Consider the following 22,464-nt stretch of genomic DNA (forward strand, 5'->3'; position numbering starts at 1 on the left):
GAAATAGTTCATAATAAAATTAATTAAGTAAAGTAAAAAGCACAGCGTTGTATCAATACTCCTAAATGTAATTTTTTTCAATAAAATTACTCATGTAAATGTAATTAAGTAAATGTTACCATTTATTACTCAACTCTGAGGATATGGTTTGTTGTTTACAGAAATCCAACTGTTTTGCTTATTTCATTAAAATATTATGAGTTTAATTTTTATTTATCAGGTAAAAATAAAAAATAAAATATTGCAATTACAATAATAAAAAAATACTAAAAACTTTGTTTCAAGTTGACATTTATGGTGCTTTAAATGTGAAATAAGCTGGTTTTACCATAAACATTTTTCCTGTGCAGTTTTCTGAGATCCTTCTGAGGCATGAAGCCTTTAAAAGAGTCGTGATGTTTTCGTGCTGAGATGGAAAACGTCCGGAGGGAGGCAGGTGCGGTTCACCATCCGAGGTTCCCAGGTGGGTTCTGGACCCGAAGGTCGAGTGAAAATGGGAACCAACCAGACATCAGATGGATGTTTGTATCCTCTGAGGAGCCACAGACTGGAGATCCTGCTGCTTCAATCACCAAAACTACAACACCGTTATACTCCAAAAATCACATACTTTACATATATACTGAGTTTTACTGAAGAGTGTGTATTAGAACAACACTTACAAAGTCCTATTGGATCACATTTTATAGGGATTTTATGTAATGAACCAACACAACAGGTGAATAGGAAGGACAATGTGACAAAAATCAACATCTGAAAAGTGTGGAGCGCATTTATTTTTCTGTTTCTAACTGATTTGAACCATTTGTCAGCAGCTTGGGTTGGATGTTTAATAATAAAGCATAATTTATTTATTTTTTATGTTTCGTATTTTGATTTTTTTTTTTTACATTTTGTTGTGTAAATATTACCTGAAAAACAACATTTTTCTGACTTTCTTTTTTTTATTATTTGACTTTAAGTAATTAAAAAATGTAGAAACAGATGAGTAACAATTAAATACAAAATAAAAAACACAATAGGTAAAGATATAAAATATTTGTTGGTGATTTTTAATATTTGTCCCACTTGCAGATTGTTTCACTAATACATTTTTTTCTATATATCATGAGTGAAGTTAGTTTAGTCTTATTTTAACTGTATTAAGACATTTTCACTCAAAATCAAACAGGAATACTTGGTAATATTTGTGTTTTTGCAGTGAAGTCCTCCAAAGCACCATTTGCTCTGTAAAAACACAAAATCTTAAGTATTTCTGGTCTAATTTCTAGAGCAAATATCTTAAAATAAGAAAAAACTTAACTTACAAGTAACATTTTAGAATGATATAGAAGATATTTTTCAGTAAATTATTCCTGAATATTAATAGAAACTTCTAGTTGTGTCAAATTATTTCACTTGTAAGACATTTTTACCAGAAGTGAAAAATCTTCCGCAGAACCAGAACATTTTTAAACAATATTCAATAATTATTTATTAAAAATCAGCTCCTTTCTCTTACAGAAAGTCAGTTAGTTTTGTCTTATTTCAAGTATACTAAGATATTTACACTCAAAACTAATCAAAAATGTGCACAAATTTCACACCATTTGCATCGACAAACGCAAAACTAACATAAAACAAATGTCAAGAGACCCAGACTTTGATGTGAGACTTTTAATATGGCTGTAACATTGCAGTGATTTGTTGTCCAACAGCAGGAATAACAGCAGAAAGACGGCCGGCCTGAACTGAAACCGGAGCGCAGATTAAATAGCCTTCGTTGAGATGACCTCTTGATTTGGTTTGGATCTTTCCTAGAATCGACCTCACAGAGTCTGAAATCGAACGAGGCCAAGACATCCGCAGTTAATGAATCGCTTCAATGTACCAGAAAGGTTTCTGTCTCTGAGACAAACGTACCTGAGGAACCCAGGGCCGGCCCAAGGCATACATGAGGTAAGCGACTGATTAGGGCCTCGACAACCAAGATCGTCGGAGTGGTATGAAAACATTATATGAGAATAAAGCCACAATACTACGAGAATACTCATAGTTTTATGAGAATAAACTTAAAATTGCGACTCGGATTCTGATATTATAACAACTTTATTTTCATATTTTGACTATTCTCATAGTATTTTGACTCTCGTAATATTACTTTATCCTTGCAATTCTTTGTCTTCATTCTGATATGACTTTATTCTCATAATATTTTGACTTTGTTCATGTGATATTATGACTTAATTTGGATATTTTTACGACTTTATTCTTGTATTTGTTGGTTCTTTTGCACAGTTTATTGAGCAGGCATATGTATGTATAAAAAATTTGTATTTTAATTACAAATTTTTAATAACTGAGTCAATAAGATATACATTTTATTATATTGACATAAGAAGTAGGATTAAAAAAGTGTTCTTCCTGATACTTTTCAAACAGAAAAGTAATGGTAAACTAATTATTTTATTCTTGATTATGTATGCACATGTTTTGTCTCGTCTTACTGGTTACTTGCATTTTTGTTTTGAAAAACCAGTTTGAAATAAATAAATAAATAAAATAATGATGTGTCTGGTGTTGATATGTTGGTATGGGGGCGGGGGCTCCAAATTCAAATCTGCTTAGGGCCCCAGAAATGTTTTGGTCGGCCCTGGAGGAATCAGCCACGTCTGCCAGACAGCAGCACATTGTTTTTAATTATCTGTGGGCTGAGTCACGCGTGACGAGGGGAAACTTGCCAGTCTGCCACATCAGCTGCAGCCCGTAGGAACTCACAAGCATCACGTTCAGCCACGCTTCGCTGCAGCCATGAAGGCCACAAAGCTACGAGTCCATGTGAGAAAAGCAGCCGCGACTCGGGATTGTTTACGCCGGCGCTTCGTGTCTTTTCTGCCCCCCACACCCACCCAGAGCTGCGGGCGCCCGTTCCTCAGAGGAAATATGTGATTAATGTGAGAGATCGCCAACTTCAGTCACGATTTGTCTTCCAGAAGCTTCATGAGTCTGAGAATCTGGTCGCTACAAGTCATCACGACAACCGGACTGAACGGAAAGACGGCTCGCTGGAAGCCATTTTAGTCAGAGACGAACGGAGAAACTCCAGCTGGAACCGTTTCACACCAACTGAGTCACCTTTGGCTTTCTGAGTCTTGGTTGTTATTATGCACTAAAATTAAGAGAGGCTGAGAGATGTCAGTCAGTATCTGTGTAAATCTTCGTCAACATTCTGCTAATGTCGATACAAAACAAGACACTTCCGGTGTTTCTGCTATGAAATTAAATGATGCTAAAATCACATGATTAAGTTTGTTCTCGTGATAAGTTGTTAAAAATCATAGCAGGGATGTAAAGAGTTACAGGAGATGTATCCATATAATTCAGCCATCAGAGGAAACTTCAGCTTCTCATTCAGACTCATGGGAGCAGAAATTGTAGACTGATTTTACATAAGAGTTACGGAGTCAACATGTTCAAATGAGACAATTTTTACGACTGTGAGCCAGGCCGAAAAATAAACTAAACAAAAACAAACCATCATCCTCCTACTACTTCCTGTTGTCATCTTCATCGTTTTCTCCAGTAGTAACATCCGGTTGCTGATCATGTGACTGGTATGATTCGAATAAAGTGATTCCACTGCAGTTATACGGCTGGAAAACAGATTCATCCTAATACAAAAAACTTTTTATCAAAAAACATGAATTTATTTTCCCAAAATAGTAAATGAAACATATTTTGTAAAACGTCTTCTCGAGTACTGAGTAACTGATCAAATTAACAATCATTTAAATTACATCAGACTGACCAAAATATTAAAGCTTTTGATTTTTTTTGTTACATGACAATAAATCATGTAACAAAAAAATGACAAAATCAGGCAAAAATAATTGTTTCTAAATTAGTTTCTGTCAACAAAAAAACTTCAGAAATTTTGACAAAAACCCGTCTGTCTGGTGAATTTTTTGTTAAAACGTCTTTGTTTTTCATTCAGTGGGTAGAAAACCCTGAAATTCTTCTCAAGTAAGAGTAGAAATACTTAATAAAATTACCCAAAAGTAAAAGTACAATATACTCCAAAAAGTAATTTTAAAAGTTACTCAAGTAAATGTAGCTAGTTACTACTAGTTATTGATTAACTAGGTTAACTAGTCATTGATTAATTCTGGTCTTCATTCCAATATTTGATGATTGCATTAGAGAGTTTAATATCTGTTGCTTGTTTGGCCTTCTGCACTTCCTAAGAACATAATTAGTCAGTTCAGACATTTAATTCATAATAAAAGCCCCTCTGGTTGCATCTCTGCCTCTCTTTGTATTCCCAACAGCGCTGGTGTGTAAGCGAGCTGTGTGTTTTTCCCAGCTGCGGCCCGGACGGCGGAGCGGCACCGGCGGAGCGGAGCTGGTATCAGGCTGCTGAAACGTGGCATCTGCCGCCGGCCAGCCGGCCGGCCTCTCACAGTGAGCGCTGCTCACCAGAGCGCTCACTGAACGGAGATCGCTGACTGGCTGGAGGCCACAGAGGAGAACAGGCTGCAGACCAGACAGCACCGACTGCAGCTGCACTCACAAGTTTACATACTAAACTTGTTAAACATGGTCAACGAAGACGATGGGATGAATTATAACAACTGGAGGGATTCAGAGAGTTAAACGTCTGGATGGATGGATGGATGGATGGATGGATGGATGGACGGACGGACGGACGGACGGACGGACGGACGGATAGGCGTCTGGATGGATGGATGGACAGACGTCTGGTTGGATGGATGGATGGATGTATGTACGGACGGAGGTACGGGCGGACGGACGGACGGATAGGCGTCTGGATGGATGGATGGACAGACGTCTGGTTGGATGGATGGATGGATGTATGTACGGACGGAGGTACGGGCGGACGGACGGACGGATGGGCGTCTGGATGGATGGATGGATGGATGGGCGTCTGGATGGATGGATGGACAGACGTCTGGTTGGATGGATGGATGGATGTATGTATGTACGGACGGACGGATAGATGGATGGAAGGACGGACGGACGGACGGATGGATGTCTTTGTTCACTTGGAATAAAACAAAATTAACTTACAAGAAACTTTTCAGTAAGTTATAAAAGTTTGTTTTGTCAGCAATACCTTAAAATTTTTAAAAAATGATTAGTGGTGGATTATTTTAGTTATAACAAGACGTTTTTCTAAATATTTTAAATGAAATAATCCACCAGTCGAACTAATTTCACCAATATTAAGACATTACTGATTTAAAACCAGCTGATATAACTTACTGAAAAGCTACTTGTAAGCTACATTTGTCTTATTAAAACTAGACCAAAAACACGTGGTGAGATTTTGTGTTTTTGCAGAGAGCAGGTGGTCCAGAGTATTAAAGCATATGAATGGAAAGTTGAGTGGAAGGAAAAAGTGTGGTTGACAAAATGTGGTAAATGAAGCGTATTGTGGATGAAACTGATCCAGGACTGATCGGTTTCAGCTGCTGCAGGAATATGACTAAATATTACAAAAAGTAATGCATCTATTCTGTTTCATTTATCCATTCAGTAATGTTTCACAATCATCTACTGAAGATTGAAGAGAAACACTTCCTTGTTTTATTTACCTTGAAAAAATGATAATAAATCAGTTTGATGAACAACGTTTCTCCTGATCCAGCAGCTAAAAACAGAAACATGACGCAGGGACGACCTTCAGCTCTGATGAGTCAACAGTGAAGTCAGGTAAGCGTTTAACCTCGAGTCCAACCTCACCTTCATCACACACCAGCCAATCAGAAGCACAAAAACTAAACCAGACGACCCTCTTCTGGCAAATGCTCAAAGGCAAAATGAAATCTTATTTATGTTGCAAAGCATAAGGCAGAATGACCCCCACCCTGTGGTCTCTGCAACGGCACTTTGAAGCCTCCCATTGTGTTAACCCGTCGCCTCGGAGACACATGAAAGGACGCCACAACTTTGAAGTCGCCACAAGCACCGACTCTCACCCGGACCACTTATGGCCCGGCGCACAAATCAGACCTACAGATAAATAAATAACAGTCCGTCGTCTTTGTTTCCCGGAAATGAAAGAGGGATTATTGTTCTCCTGTCGGAGCCGGACGTTTGAGAACCACCATATGAGGTATAAGCACAGTCAAAACAAGCAACAAGTCAATTAATCGCATGATAAATGAAAACAGAATCAATCATTTCCATTTGCATGATTTATTATTTTTCTTCTAAAAACATCCCAAGCATTTTTTAAAAAACCACCCAGGTGTTTTTAGGTAATAAGTTAAAAGTGTTTCTGTGTCTGTAAAATGAGTCGTTTCAAACACTTTCGGAATATAAAGTAACAAATCAGCAGGCACTGACCCTTCACCTAGAAACCCCAGAGAAACCCAAGCCGTTACCTAGCAACCCCAGTGGAATTCCACCTGTTACCTAGCAACCCCAGTGGAATTCCACCTGTTACCTAGCAACCCCAGTGGAATTCCACCTGTTATCTAGCAACCCCAGTGGAATTCCACCTGTCACCTAGCAACACAAGCAGAGCTCCAGCAAATTTAGCAGAAAAAAAATTCCAGTTATTCAGGAACGATTCAAAGGGCTCAACAATCGATTTTAATTTGATTAAGTTGTGCATCTTTGGATATTTCATTAAGCGTTCAATCGACCACCGCATGCATCTTGAATAATTCTCTGATTTTTTTTCATTTTTATTTTTTTAGAAAAAGCCAGCCAGCTAAGCCTAAGCTAACCTAATACCGGTCAGTTACAGAATTTTATGCACAAATCTACTCTTGTCAAGTATGGAACTGTTTTAAATAAGTGTTATCTTTGTTAACACTTTTTCTCTTGTCAGTTACATAATTTAAACAGAATCTTTAGATCTTCTGATTAGGAGAATTAATTTCTGAAATAAAAGTTGTTTCTGAGTTGAATCATGACCCTAAAAATTGGAACTGAATCACATCTCTAAGGTTTAGTCCGCTTTAATCCAACTCCAGTCCGTTTGCCTAGAAAGTCTGGTTTGTTTGTGGAGATGTGAATGAAACTCTAAATAAGTGAACTCTGGTCCATCTACAAATCTCAGTCTTGGTTCGGTTGAAGTGAACTCTGGTGTGATTCAAATGCATATGTGAACGCCAAGTGGACTGAAAACCACTCCATGATTAGAAAATGGACTACAGCGCAAGGTATTCTGGGTAAATACAACCAAATGCAAGAGTCTAATGCAGGGGTGTCAAACTCCAGTCCTGAAGGGCCGCTGTCCTGCAGTTTTTAGATGTGCCACAGGTACAAAACACCTGAATCAAATGGCTTAATTACCTCCTCAGTTCTCCAGAGCCTAGCTAATGACCTAATTATTCTATTCAGGTGTGGTGCAGCAGAGGCACTTCTAAAAGTTGCAGGACACTGGCCCTCGAGGACTGGAGTTTGACACCCCTGGTCTAATGCTAACTGGAGAAATGGCTAATGGTCTGTTACTAAAGACAAAACAGAAATCCTCCAACCGCTAAAATCTGTACGACAATTTCTTTACATTTTGTGAAAAAGGAAATTGAGCTCAGTGTCTTCAGAAGTTTTCATGTCATTTCCTTCAGTGGTTCTTGATGCAGCGCCACCACAGGTGAGGAGGGGAACATTGAATTGTTTGACACAATTGGAAGTGTGAAAATTAACAGCAGCAGCTGAAAATATAGCAAATTTTGCTATTTTAGTCCACAATCAAACCAAATCTACCAGACTAACAGGGGTAAAAACAGCCTCAATTCCTACAAACCAAAACAAGATGCTTTCCATTTGAGATTGCTTGATTTACATTAGAAAGTAGCTGGTTAGAGGTGTAGCCCTCGTATTATGACCGGTCGTGTCCTCATCACGGCTTAATGTTCTATTGATTAAGCCTGAAGCCTCACAGGCAGATTTATTCTCTTATTAGGGGCTCGTAATGCCTGATCAGGGCAGATTAAAGGTCTGCCACTGCCTCCAGCTACACTATCATTTAGACCCTTTCATTAGGACCTGATGGCTGTATCAACATAATTAGCCTAAGGATGGAGCGCTGGAAAAACACAGCTGCTGGAGCGATAACAGATTTAAAACTAAACTGGAATACTGTAAGAAGCATTATTGATTTCTGCTTTATAGGATCTCTGATAATCTAAATAAATTAGCTGGATTGTTTCTGTTGGTCTGTAGCAGAGCCATAGTTACTCCATCTTCTGTCCAATGCTATATTACATCAAATTATTAAGAAGAATTTCTTCTCAATGATTAATGCAATGATTGACAACATCAATCCAAGGCTCCACTGTTGGTAGATATTGATTAAACTCAACCTCATAAAATCTTTGTCATCCTTTTCCTTTTCTATACTTAAAACACATTTAACTCTGTAATATTTGTGCAAAATGTTAGCCAGTTATAGGAATTATTATCTTCAAGATAAAGCAACAGATATTACAAAAAGAGTCTTTTTTTTTTCCAAACCAAATAGCTCCAAATAGCTAAATGCCACATTAGCTTAGCGGCTAATTAGCATTAGCAACAGAGAGCCTAATCCCATTTGTTGCTGAGAAATTACATGTTAAAATTAGATGTTGGTGATATTTAGAAAGTGGGAGTGGCGCATACGTTGAGAAATTAATTAATAGAGGAAAAGGAAAAGATTACCAAGTGGGAAAAAAACACTCAGATTACTGCTAACTAGCACAGAAGCTAATGTTTACTTTACAGATGTGTTATCTAATAGTTGTAAAATGGAAGTAAATGAATCAAAATTGTTTAAAAGTATTTTATACATATATGTAGGCAAACATCTAGCCAAGTATATGTTGGGTTGTTTATCAAAACTGCTTCAATTTTTAAATTAAATTAAAACTTTTTTTTTTTACTATTTTTAGGTTAATAGATATTTTTTTATCTAGATTTTTGAAACCTGTTGATAAAAAATGTAATAACATAAAAATTAATCTTCCTGATACTATTATTGTCATTCTTTATGCATATTTTACATAAAAACACCAAGGGAAAAAAAGCACAAAGCTAACATTTCCAACATTTTTAGCATATTTTAAAGTATTGCTCAGTTCGTGATCATTTTTTACCTAAAATAAATAATGTGCCCCAGTGAAAGTGTGGCCCAATTTCAGATTTTTAATGAAACAATTAATCAGATTAATTGTGATTAATCAATTAATGAAAAAATCATCAATTAATTTTGTCAAATATTTGATTTTCATTAACTCAAGTATATAGACTCAAAAAAAGTGAATTTGGTAAAAAAATAAAATAAAAAAAAAACAGAGCAGTAAACAAACTGTACAAAAAATATATACATCTTCTCAAGTATTAGCTTCACCTGGTTCAGATTTACTAAAGGAAGGCTATTTTATTGCATTTTAGGCAACAAATTGTTTATTTTCTCATTTTAAAAGGAATTGAAGTGTTTGTTTACTTTCATCTTTTTATGTATTTCTAATTTTCCACAAAGAAGCTTGTGGAAAAGTGGTTAAATGAAAAATCTGTAAAATGTGGACATTTTTTTTTACGCAATTAATCGAATAATCGTCACAACAGTCGATTAATCGTCAGCAGAAGCTCTATTTCAGATGCATACAGGCTCAGAAGAGACACCTTGATTCCTCAGGACCACGTCAGGCAAAAATAAAATAAAAAGCAAATAGTGTGTCAAACGTATCCGCAAACACAGAGACAGAAACCCGTTTTACATCAAGGCACATTATCTGCTCCGGTTGCCTGGAAACCAGAGGGAGATACACTCACATGCACAGAATAATGGGTAATTTGTCCCCAGCTGCGTCAGCAACGGGTGGTCAGAGCTGAAGAGATGCTGCTGCAGTTTTAGTTTACAGAGGAGAAAGAAAAAGAAAAGAAAAAAGCCAGAAATAAAAGCAGATTTTTCATCTGCAGAGTTGTTCAAGAAATGTTCAACCACCTCTAATATATTTAAAGATTGGTCTTTATTTGGACTTTTCCTGATTTTTTTCTTTTTCTTGTCCAAACCAGTGAAACCCAAATGCTCATCTCCGATGCTCCTCAGCCGTCTGACATATAAAAACACTGACATGATTTCTCCCACTGCACGGCGACTGCACAGGAATGTTAAATCCGATTACCTCAGATCCAAAAAAAACTCGCCCCTGCTTGCATGCTGAGTATAAAAAGAGGAAAATATGCCTAAAGAACTGCAAAACCCCAGTTACAGTCATGCAACTTCAAAAGAAAACAACAATTTTAATACACTGACTGCTGGATAAAGTATTTGTTTACTGCCCTGCAGCTACACATGGAAATCAGGCGCTGGATAAATCTGGTAAAATATATTTTGTGTTCTTTTTATTTTTCCCTGACGAATCAACACAACGTGACTCATTTTACATAAATCTACAGAAACTCTTTATAAATGGTTTTATCTTATATTTTTTAAAGTTTTCCACAGGTTTTCTTCCTGTTGTTTAGCTCCATCCATCACAACAACTTCAACCAGCTTTCCTGAGCCTGGTGAAGAAAAGAATCCCACAGTCTGATGCTGCCACTGCCATGTTTCACCATGGAGACGGTGTGATGATGCAAAAAGACTAAAAAGCCTAATTTGGTCAAGGCAAAGTGTAAACAGGCCGTCTAATACATTTTTCTTATAAGTGAGACTCTATTAAACTTTTTATAGAGTTAATTGCAGGGTCTCTAATTAATTAGTTGCCATTAATCTCAACAAAATAAAATCACTTTGGTGCTAAATTATTGAATAAATAGACATATGAGATAAACAACAAAGCTATGTATTGTTTCATTCATGAAACTTCCTTAGAGATGTAACATTAGCATTAGCTTCCTGCCACATGTTTAGCACTTAGACGCTATTTTAGGCTAGCATAGCTTCGCTTATTGGCTAACTTCTTTTAGCACAACTTGAACACATTAATAGTCTTTCCCAGCGTCCAATCAGATCGTTTTTGAAGCAGAAATTAACTCCCAGTGGGCTAAAAGAAGCGGCTTTATTGCTGTTGGTAGTGGAAGTCGCTTGTGCGTCAGAGTTACGGTCGTACTAGAAACATGAATACAAAGTTCCGGCTCAGGTCTATCATGTTTGAAGAAAAAGAAAAAATGATGTGATTAATGTTATAAAAATGTTAACTAATTAAAATCCATGTAACTAATTAATCAAAATAACATGTTAAATCCCAGCCCTAGTAAAAACACATTTACAGGGTTTTAAGACTTTTAAAGGCCATTATGAGTGAAATGTAAGACCTGTCTTAAAACAGAAATTAGCCAACATACATATTTTCTAATGAATTTAAGACATTTTAAGGCCTTAATTTTTTTTTATTTTTATTTTTTACAAATATGGACTTCAGACTTTTTAATAATGTACAAACTCTCTGATGTAAATATATTATTTATTTATCTTTTCTATTAAGGTTTTCCTAATCTTTTCCATTAAGGTTTTCCTAATTAATCAAAATTAATGATTTTGATTTAATTTTATTGCCATGTTCCACAACAGCAAAAGTCACGACTGAAATTCTGATTCTACAATCAGATCAAACAGAGAAAACACAACTTTTAGGAATAAAAGCATCTGCTACAGCACTCTGAGGCTCATCTGTGGACATTTCTAAGGCAGATATATACTGCTCAAAAAAATACAGGGAACACTTCAGTGTTCACTTAAATGCTAAAGTGTTCCCTTTATTTTTTTGAGCAGTGTACAACTACATTACTAGAGACAGGATACCAGTTAATCACAGGGCAACACAAAAAAATACCCACATATAGAGAAACCAGTCAACTGTACAAGACCAAATCCGTAACCTTATTGCTGTGCAGAGGTGAACAACTGAAGCTTAGACAGCAAAGCCTGAAGAATGATCCAACCAACCATTCAAACAACAGAAAATTGATCCAGGAGCTCATTATGATCAGATCCAAAGCAAATTTTGAACAAAGAAAGTCTGTAAGTAGCCAAGAATCTTCACATCAAACCTTGGAAACCACGTTATTGCAACAGCAAACAACAAGCTGCTCCTTCACTCCTTAGCGACATATTTAAATGTTTCTGATCTTCAAAACAAATGTAAATATCAGCAAAAAGCAGACCGAGTAAAAGCAGAAAGCTGATTTCAAACCAAACTGGCCTTTTGTGTGTTTTAGTTCGATTTCACCAGCCAGACTCACAGCTAGCAGAAAATTAGCTGCACCAACCCTTAAGAGCTGATCTTAAACATTAGTTCTGCTAACGCTAAAGAATCCTCACCCCTATTGTTTGCAATAAAGAGCAAAATATTAGCTCTCTTATTAATAAAATCAAAGGTGCTAAATATTTTCAAAGTTAAAGAAAGCAGTAAGTAAAAAACTAGCTATGCTATTAGGGGAGAAGCAGAATTATGAAAGGCTAAGTGCACTAAATTATGGGAAGCTAAGTATGCTAAACGTTTTCTAAGATAGCAAAGGCGCTAAGCAATAAATCAGCTGTACTACTAGCAGCAGTGTCCCAACCTCTGCTGAGACCTTCAGAACCAAATCACATAATTAGAACCTGACTGGCAACTTGAAGCAGGATAAAATATTATGCTTCGACTGCATATTTAAGAACTAATGAGAAACAAATCCATTGATATCAATCAGTGTGAACAGTAATATGAAGCATTTTATCAAAATGTAAACAAAAAAATGAAGATTTTTGAATGGTCTAGTCAAAGTAACTGTGGTATGACCCTAAAAAGTCTGATTAAAAGCCACATTTCCTCCACTAAAACCTCATTAAGTTAACTTACTTTATGTTTTCCCTTTTAATTCATGAAATCATCATTTGAAACCACGTCCTGCATTTACTCGGCGTATCTTAGCACTTTTTCCCATCGTAACGGTGATGTAATCCCGAAACCATTGAGGAATGGGTCACTTGTCGAGCAACATTCACGCTTGAAATCAGCCTCTGTAAAGGCTTCGAGCCCAGAGAGGCGGACTCACCCCGTGAGGACGACCACGAAGTCCATTACATTCCAGCCGTTGCGGAGGTACGAGCCTTTGTGAAACGCGAAGCCCAGGGCGATGATCTTAATGGCCGCCTCGAAACAGAATATTCCAATAAAGTACGGCTCCGTGTCGTCCTGGAGGAAAACGGGGAGGAGAAGGAGGGTGGAGAGCGTTCAACGGAGCGTTAAGGCAAGCAGATGTATTCAGACTCTTTCAACCTTTTCACATTTTGTCACTTTAAAGCCACAAACTTCAATGGAGTGTCAAATTCATTTTCATTTTGGGCCAAACTGAGATTGTGGATGTTCTTAAAGGGCCGGTACTGCCAGGATGCTTCGATAAAACCCACCAGCAAATTGTTCAAATATTAATAATTGTCTCTGTCTTCATTAAGTGTTTCTTAAAATGAAATAATATCCAGTTCTTCCAGTTTTTTTTGTTTTTGTGATTGTCTTGCGATCAAAATCAGTGATTTAGAAATATTTGTAAGACATTTTTTATATTTCTGCTTATGTGTGACGGTAAATGTGACTTTTTGTTACTCGCCACATCGAACCCAGATTATAACTTGACTTCAAGTAAGACTGAGGCAGTAGAAGTAAAGTACTGCCACCTACAGGTGGGAGTGAGCATCACTTAAAACCAACATTTTTGGCTATCTTGCAGAAAATTTGCAATGAACTCACAATTATGCATCAGTCTGAAAAAGTTTGGGGATCTCTTGATTTTACATGAATTGCTGTGAAATTTTATGAATTTTGGACATTTTCTGAGTTTCAACATTTAAATTTTTTAACTTTTTTCCTAGAACATTTCTGAAATTAACCTCTAAATTTCGAGGTGGTGGATATTTTTGAGTTCAGATATTTCCTTGTTTTTCTAGAAAAAAAATCTGCAAATTTTTTAAAAACTGTTGTAGCTCAAAAATTCCCGTGCTATTTCTAGAAACATTTTGAAATTAATCTCAAATTTCAGATTTTGACTTTTCATACACAGAATTTTTCACATTATGCCTAGACTTTTTGAAGCTTAACCTCAAAACTTGTAATTTTTTTAGAAATGTTTTCTAGAAATTTCTTTTAGGTTAATCTTAAGAGTTTTTCTAGCAAATTTTCGACTTTTCAATCTCATAAATTTCCTTGTTTTTCAATAAATTTTCAAAGGTTAGATTTCAAAAATTTTTCTACAAAATATTAGACTTTTTAAACTTAGAAAATTTCAGATTTTTTTTCCCCCTTGTAATTTTGTTACTTTTGGAACTCCAAAATCTCCAAAAGTCAAAAATAAAATTCATTGGGAAATTTTATTTTCCCAATAAAATTTCCGACAATTTCAGCTTTTCATACTTTTTTTTAAGAAAATGTTTGACTTTTGGAGACCATAGTTTCCTTGTTTTATCATAGAAACTTTCTGAAAATAATTTCTGAAATTAAAATTTGTTTGGCCGAAATTTGCAAACTTTTCTTTCCTGTTTTAAATAAAAAAAAAATTAAAAAAAACGCAAACAAATCTGTTGTGACTGATAAAATTCACCAAATGCGAGTCAAACTGGATTATTTTTGATGTGTAAAAGATCTCATGTTTTCTTACGTAAACTGCATCAACAGCCTCTCTAGTTGTGTAAACATCTATTAAAGATAAACTACCAGACTCTGAAAACAGCTGAGGAATTCAGATCCATGCCATGAATCTGAAGCGCTTCACTCACCACCTCCACTTGCAGCTCTGTTGACAGAGCTGCGGCTATAATCGCGGATCCTCTGCTCTAATTAAAAGCCATCTTGTCATGTTACATCCTCGAGGTGGAGGAGGCAGAGAGAGGATACTTGTTTTTCCTCTTTGTGTAACCTCGCTAATCACTTTTTTTTTCATGAGCTCAACACCGCTTTTTGCAGCCGTAATCTCCTCTGAGCCCAGGCAAAACGCAGCCTCCACATCAGGCAACATGTTGCTCACTTTTGTAAAGCGTGAAGCTGCAACAACCTTCAATAACAGGAGGGAGGAAAGTGTTGGACCGCGCAGCCGGACGGATGACGCTGCGCATCTTTCGCTCTGTGGCTTAACAAATGTACATTCTGCAAAGATGTGACAGATCTAGAAGCTGAATAAAAGTAATGTGCTAATGTAACCAAATATAACTAAGCTTTATCTTTCAGGTTACTTTTAGAGGAGCTACTCAAAAGCTAGCATGCTACTTTCACAGACGTTTAAGCTAAGAGACGCAGCATGGGAAGCTGAAAATACTACTGGACACAATATTCACTAGCAAAGTAATCACTGCTTACTACAAAAGTTAGCTGCGCTAACCGTAAAGCACTAATCATAAACATTAGCTAAGCTAACTATAGCCGTTACATCAGCTGTATTTTCCAGAAGCTAATGCTAACGCGCTAGCTCCAATTCATTTCCCGAAAGACTGCAACTTTCAAACACTAGCTTAATTTCGACAACATTGTTTATATTTATTACCTCAATGTCGTAATTTTGTTTATATCTTGTTCTCTACTGTCCTTGTTTTATTTTATTATTGTGTGTTTCTTGTTCGAAATAAAGTTATGGGGGAACGAGAGAAAAACGTGAGGAGAGGAAATACAACTGTCGCTTCTTTCGTCAACTTCAAAATAAGAGCACGAACATAAACTGCCAACTACTTGACAAGTCTTAAAGGTTGATAACCAAAACTTCAACACAGATGTCAAAGTTTTTTCAACTGGAGGTTTACAAAACACCCAAGTAAATTAGTGTTTTAGATTTATCTGGAAACAGTAATTAAGGTAAAGCTAAGCGTTTTCAAGATTAGCAGCGCTAAATGAAAAATTAGCTATGCTGCTGGGAACTCATCCGCTAATAGCATAAGAGTGATGTTTGCAAAATAGCCAATCCAGGACCAGCATTCATTTCCATTGACCCTGATTGGCTGTATCTCCAAGATTGAAAATAAGGAGGACGGTGGATGTTAGCATCTGCAGTCTTGCTAACACTGTTTCCACTGTATGTGTTCATCGATATTTGAGTATTTTTGGTTGTTTTAACTATTAAAATACTCACCTAAGCTTTTTTTTCTAGAAAACTGCAAGAGATTCAGCAAATAACAGGAAAATTTGAGTTTGGGTTTCCATTGTACTCACCAGGCGTTCCGACATCGGCGTTTTGTCGCTAGCAGGTAGATGCTGCTCCAGTGCCAAGACGATGCAGTTGGCGATAATCGTTGCCAGGATCATGTATTCAAACGGAGTGTGAGGGTTAAGGGTTATTCAGGGCATCTCAAAGTACAAACTAGCATCACAATGGTTACATTTGTGGATGAAAAACAGAAAACAAGACGGCTTTGGAAACAAAGCAAGGAAGCAAAAAAGATGTTAGCATTATGCTAGAATGAGCTAAACATCAAACTAAAACTGTGTAGCTTACAGTCCACGTGGTAGGACTGTTACTATATTAAGCAGTGGCTCTTTTTATGAATTACCCTTCTTGTTAACGGTGTTGTTCACTGTCAGCTGGGTTACTGTCCAGTTTATCCTTCCACTAAACTTTTCTTTTAAATCATGAACTTTCAATCGCCAGCTTTTAAAGCAGCAACTTTTTCTGGCTTACCCTTCTTGTAAAGAGAGATGAGTGTCGGTTGGACTATTCTCCAGTTTTTTTTTTCTTCCACCAAACTTTTTTTTTACTCTTGATACAGCTCTTCCAACCACCAACTTTTTAAGCAACGACCCCCATAACTGCAAAGAAAATATAATAAATAAATGCTTGAAATATATCAATCTGACATATTTATTAAATTGAGATTATTTGCGTTTTTTTAAAACTGGTTTAATCTTGTATTTTAAAGCGGAAAGAGCAACATGAGGAGGTGTTTTTATATATATATACATTTATATTTTTTTTTACAGTGCTGAAGAGCAGCGTGGGCGAGTTCAGCACCACGGAGAGCGACTCCAGCTGAAACAACAAGGCGGTGCTGAAGTCACGGACATGCAGCTTCTTGCCATCATGTCTTCAGATAAGCGTGGATCAGATAGACGCTGTTCGCAGCTTTTCCTCGTCTCCGCGTAATCAGGAGGAATATCTGATTAGTGTGGAGGAAAAGTCCCCAGGTGACATTTTGAAAAAAAGGAACCTATCAGGGAAACACAATGAAGTCTTTTCAGCGGCTCGGCAAAAACGTTGTTGTGTCAGTTAAACAGAGATAAGGTGAAAGCGACAGGTGCAGCCGCAGGAGACAGACAAAAACACGAGGCTGGAGCGCAAACTCCAAACTACGGTGGCCCATCAGGGTCATTATACAGAAGGGAAAACAAAAGAGTACATTTCTGAGAAAAAAAAAATCAAAAATTCTGAGATCAAGCTCAGAAATTTTCTAGAAAAAACGTGGAAATTTCTGATTTTTTTTTTTCTAGAACAATTCTGAGACTGATCTCAAAATTTCAGCGTTTTAGGAAATTTATGATTTTTTTACAAGAAAATTCCTGAATAAATGCCAGAATTTCAGAGTTTTTTTCTTAGAGATGTTTACCTTTCAGGGTTTTTTCGTGGAATCGTTTTACTCTTTAAACGTGGACATTTCTGGGATTAATCTGAGAATTTCTGAGTCTTTTTATCAAAGAAATTTGATTTGTCAAACTTGGATATTTATGAGGTTTTTTATATAGAAAATGGCTGTTTAATCTGAGAATGTTTTAGCTTTTTTAATAAGACATTTTTGACTTTTGAAAATCAGAAATTTAGAGTAGATTCCTAGAAAATTTCAGGATTTTGTTTTTCTCAGAATTGTTGAGTTTCCAAACTCAGAAATGTCTCTTTTTTCTACAAAATTTCTGAGATTAATCTCAGAATTTCTGAGTTTTTTTGCTGCTTTTTTTTCTATCTGCCTTGACCCAAACCTGTCTTTGTAAAACTCACATCAATAAGTAAACAGAGAGTACAGGGACGCTGGCTGCTGAAGGATATGGCCACTCTGTTATTCGCTTTGCATACTTCCTGATGAGGTTGTCCTCACGGAAGATGAACAGGGAGCGGTTGACCGTGAGGCAGTTCTGTTTGACGGGGTTCGGGTTGTAAATGGCCATGGTTCGGGCTCTCTGGGCCATGGACTGCTTGTACATCCTCTGCCCGCCACCGCCGCCGCCGCCCCGGGCGCCCCCTCTCCCGGCGCCCGGGGCGCCTCTCCCTCCGCCGCCCGCGCTCCCTCCATAGCGGGTGGGTAGATCGTCTGCGAAGCGAGCCATTCTGGAAACGCACAAGAGGGGAAATCCGAGCTGGTGTCAGTGGGAGTGAAGGGGAGACGCTTCATCCAAAAACCGGAGACAGAAACGGGAAAAATGGGCGGCTTCACTGCGAACCACCTGATCCCGATCCTTTCCATTTACTCATCCTCTGGGAAACCTGCGGGGGGGGAAAAATCCAACTTTCATTGAGGCTGTGGAGGAAAACCCGCTGAGCCTGACTCAGCCCAGAATCCAGGCAGCATCGCCTCCGGAACACCAGTTGAAGCGTCCAGCATCGGCGCCAAGCGGGAAACTCCGTCCTGCTCCCAGAAAGGTGAGGAGGAAACGGGAAAAGGAATGAAAATCCCAGCGGCAGCAGCAGCAGCAGCAGCGGAGGTCCGGCGGTTCCTGCCTGATTCGCTCTGGATGAAAAAGCGACTCCTCCGAGGAGCGTCAGGACGCGCGCATGTGGCCAGGCGGGAGCGCGCACACGCTCAAACATAATGAAGTTTGGAGGAAAACAAACACGATGGAGGATTAGAGTTAAACTAAGGAAGTCAAAATGAATAAAAATACGGGAAGAAATTCAGAAAAATGAGAGGATAATGTCTGAACAGAATAAAGACATAATAAAACGACGGTAGTGTCGAAATACTGACTTTATTTTTGTATTATTTCAACTTTATTCTAGAATAATTTTGACTTTAATCTCTTCATGGCTGAAAAATAATCAGGAAAGAATTATGATGTTTAAACAAAGAAAATCTCCCATCATTAGTTTTAAACCTTTTTAACCATTATTCTTAAAAAAATCTACAAACCCAGAAACCTTTTCACTTTTAGTTTTAACTACTACGTCACTGCTTTAATTCAGTAAAAGTAGCTTTGAATCAACAACAACATCTTAAAATTTGGTTCAAAATAAATTGCAATGATTTTATCATTTAATATAAAGTGACTTTAATTAATGGTAAAAGAAATAAAATTGTTTAATTTTTTTTCCTATTACAGTAATGAAGATGCATGATGAATTTGTTCTACTCACAGTACAAACCTAAAAAAACAAAGTAAACACCAGAAATAAGAAGTGAGATAAATAATATATTCCATCATTTTTCTATGAATAAATAACGACCATCTTCGGTTCTGCTGATGATTAGGGTGACATCTGGTGGTTTGGTCGCAGTACTGCAATGCAAAATTGAATAATTAATTCATTTGTATCTTTTAATGCATTTCTAATATTGTATGAAAAAAGCGTGAAGTAGTTTTATGAAAAATCTGTAGAATGTGCCTTTTTCCTCAACCGATTAATCGATTAATCTTTAGAGTAATTGTTAGAATATTCAAAGAATCTGTCTCTAAATGTTCCGGTAAGTAGGGAAAGCTTTAATCATATTATTTTAAAGGTTTTGGATGTGATTGCCACACCTTTGTGTGAGCGCGGAGTTGTTCAGGGTGTCGTGCCTCCACACCGCCCAGCGGACACCGTCACCTGCGGCCCCGCCGCTCACTCCGTCCAAGGTTATAGTCGTGTCGCATTCCCGGACGGATTCTTCGTGGACGGCTCTCCATGTCGGCTCCAGAGGCTCCGCAGTGAAAGTCTCTGGCTCCTCAGCGGGGCTCGGGTTCTCTGCGACCCGTTTGGGAGTCCTCCTGTCGGGGGACTGGACCCAGCTGTCCTCGTACTCCGCCCCCAGCGTCAGCATCCGCCACGACCCGAACGTGGCTGCGCGGACCGCTGCGGGAAGAAATGTAACATTTTAAGAAGACATTTTTATGGCAAACCATTAGTGTCAAAAAATTATAAAGGGCTGAAACTCACTATTATTTTAGTAATGGATAAATCCATCAATTATTCTGATGATTAATCGATTAATCGATTTATCAGATAAAAACATGGCACAGATTCTACATATTTTTCATCTAACCAGATAAATGAAGCTATAAAATCACATATAGCCAATTTGTGCAATATTATAAATACATTAAAATACGAAAATAAACAAATAATTCAATTGCATTTCTAAGTGAGACGAACATTTTATTGCTTATAATTCCGACGATTAATCAATCAATTGGAACATTTTTTGCCACATTCTACAATTTTTTTTTCATTCAGCCACTTAAAACTTTTTTATACAATATTATAAATACATTGAAAGATAAACAGATAATTTAATTATTTTTATTCCCCCCACTCCACCCAAAAGCTGAAGCTAAATCACTTGAGGAGTTTTGTCTAAAACATAATTAGACATAATTCTCAATAACTTTAATGTAATTCAAGCCATATTTCAATAACTCAGATCAGTGAGTCATTTGGGAATAATAAATATTCCAAAATAAAATAAAATAAACGTTTTTTTGTATTTTCTTGGGGTGGAATTGGAAAATAGAAATAATTTAGGTAATTCTGACCAAACAGAGGTAGAAAAGTTTAGTTTGATTAAACTTCAGAGTGAGAAAAAATGGTCTCTCTTTTTATCTCTTTAACTTTAAATAATGTTTTCCAAATGTAGCTTTTAATCAGATGTTAGATTGAACTTTATCACAAAACCCTGCAGTTTGAATATCAAGAACTTTCAAGAACTTCCCAAACCTTGAAAACACAAACAGAATTCCAGGATTTTAAGGGATTTCCAGCACCTGAATAAAGTCATTGATGTTGAATTTTGCTGTAATAAAGTTAAATATTTAAGAGTTTTCCCCAAATTAACAACTTAAAGAAGAAAAATCAAGATGGCGGAGTATTTGTTTCTGTGTTTCTACAAAATAAGAAACTGTCCCTCTGACTTGTTAAATTTTTTGGCAGGAATCTGCCGCGGACGTACCGTAAACCAGCGTGGATCGCCGCTCGGCCCATCTGGACGTGTGGGGAACCGACCTCCGCATCTCTGCGGCCCAGCGGGGAGTCTCAGGTGTTTAATGCGGGTTTCCTTAATGAAAAGTGGAGAAACTTTCCGTTTTTCCCCGCCTCGGAATCCGGAAAACCGGCTTCCTGTCCTCCCCGCCGAGGCGCTGATTATCGGACTCGCCATCTTTTCTGCTTGAGGAAATGTTCCTGTGGTTCGGGCCGCGGTTCGGTCCGGAAGGGAGCAATCAGCGCGTCGTTAATAAACCCGAAAAGCCCCGCAGATTGCCGCTTCCTCCTTCTGGCTGTCCCAGACAATAGATATTTTATCAAACTGGAACTTAAATGGATGAGAAAAAACCAACAAAAGTTGATCTATTCTGTTCGGTCGGATGGGGGCGCCGCAGAGAGAGGGCGCCACAATAAAGGAGACCACAATAATTATTTCTTGTTCAATTTTTCTGTTTTAACAGCTGGTCTTGTACGTTAACTTTCCATGCCTGTCACTGATTCTCAATTTATGAGGAGGCTGAATCTGCTCTCCTCAGCATGGTGCTGCCACCACCATGTTTTACCATGACAATGGAGTTTTAATTTTCATCAACGCAAAACAGTTTTTCATTCAAGACAAAATAACTTGAGTTCAGGATCATCAACAGATTATTCCACCTGAGCTGGAAACTCTGCAGCTCATCCAGAGATACAGCAGCCTGTTGGCTGGCAGGTCAGCTGAGCGAGGAAGGAAGGAAGAGAGGAAGGAAGGAAGAGAGGAAGGAAGGAAAGAGGAAAATATACATGGGAGGACAGAAAAGGACAGTTTGCCAAAGAAGGAAAGAAAAGAAAGCAAACAATGAAGGAAAAATAAGGAAGACAAGAAACTAGAAAGGAATAAAAGAATGGAGGAATGATTGATGGAAGTGGAGAAGGAATGAAAAAAGTAAGGAATGAAGGAATGAAAAAAGGAAAAGATAGAAAGGAGAAAAATAAGAAGGAAGCAAAAGGAGAAAGGAAGGAAGGAATAATAGATAAAATTAATGAAGGAAGAAATAACAGAAGGAAAGAAAGAACAAACATTGAAAAATAAAAAAAGAAAATGGGAAGAAAAAGAAAGGAGACAAGAAAAGAATGAAGAAAAGCAAGAAGGGAAGAAACAATGAAGGAAGAAAGGAGTAAATAAAAGAAAAGAAGTTAGGAAGATAAAAAGGACATGAGAAAAGAAGGAAGACAAAAATGATGGAAGGAAGAAAGAAAAAACAGAAGGGACAAAAGGAAAGAGGAAACAAGGAAGGAAAGGAATAAGGAAGAAAAACAAAATAAGGCAGATCCTGGAATCCGATTCCAAACTTTTCCAGGTTTCATGGAATCAACCTAAACATCCTGGAAACCAAACCTTCAAAATAAAAGTCCATAAATCGTTTTAAC

At 37.3% G+C, this 22,464-nt stretch overlaps 2 protein-coding genes across 10 annotated transcripts in view; both read right to left on the reverse strand.

Annotated features, from left to right (window-relative positions):
• Positions 1 to 18,600, reverse strand: part of LOC103473951 (voltage-dependent N-type calcium channel subunit alpha-1B-like) — a 123,758-nt gene extending 105,158 nt beyond the window's left edge. For 8 of the 9 annotated variants that reach the window (XM_081613837.1, XM_081613835.1, XM_081613831.1 and 5 more), the window contains exons 1-3: positions 17,932 to 18,600; positions 16,110 to 16,215; positions 12,976 to 13,115 (exon numbers count right to left, since the gene is read on the reverse strand). In XM_081613837.1, the coding sequence (XP_081469963.1) occupies positions 12,976 to 13,115; positions 16,110 to 16,215; positions 17,932 to 18,209 (524 nt within the window). In that variant the 5' untranslated portion in view covers positions 18,210 to 18,600. The remainder of the gene's footprint in view (positions 1 to 12,975; positions 13,116 to 16,109; positions 16,216 to 17,931) is intronic. The other variant, XM_081613832.1, reaches the window with a different exon arrangement.
• Positions 18,601 to 19,015: 415 nt separating this feature from the next.
• Positions 19,016 to 22,411, reverse strand: LOC145554291 (uncharacterized). Its single transcript, XM_081613838.1, has 3 exons — positions 21,023 to 22,411; positions 19,620 to 19,929; positions 19,016 to 19,376 (listed from the first exon to the last, which is right to left on the reverse strand). The coding sequence occupies exons 1-3, from the start codon at positions 21,081 to 21,083 to the stop codon at positions 19,298 to 19,300; spliced, it is 450 nt and encodes a 149-aa protein (XP_081469964.1). The 5' UTR covers positions 21,084 to 22,411; the 3' UTR covers positions 19,016 to 19,297.
• Positions 22,412 to 22,464: the final 53 nt, after the last annotated feature.

Source organism: Poecilia reticulata, chromosome 12 (assembly GCF_904066995.2).
Source record: "Poecilia reticulata chromosome 12, P_reticulata-male-v2, whole genome shotgun sequence".
Classification (NCBI taxonomy): Eukaryota; Metazoa; Chordata; class Actinopteri; order Cyprinodontiformes; family Poeciliidae; genus Poecilia; species Poecilia reticulata.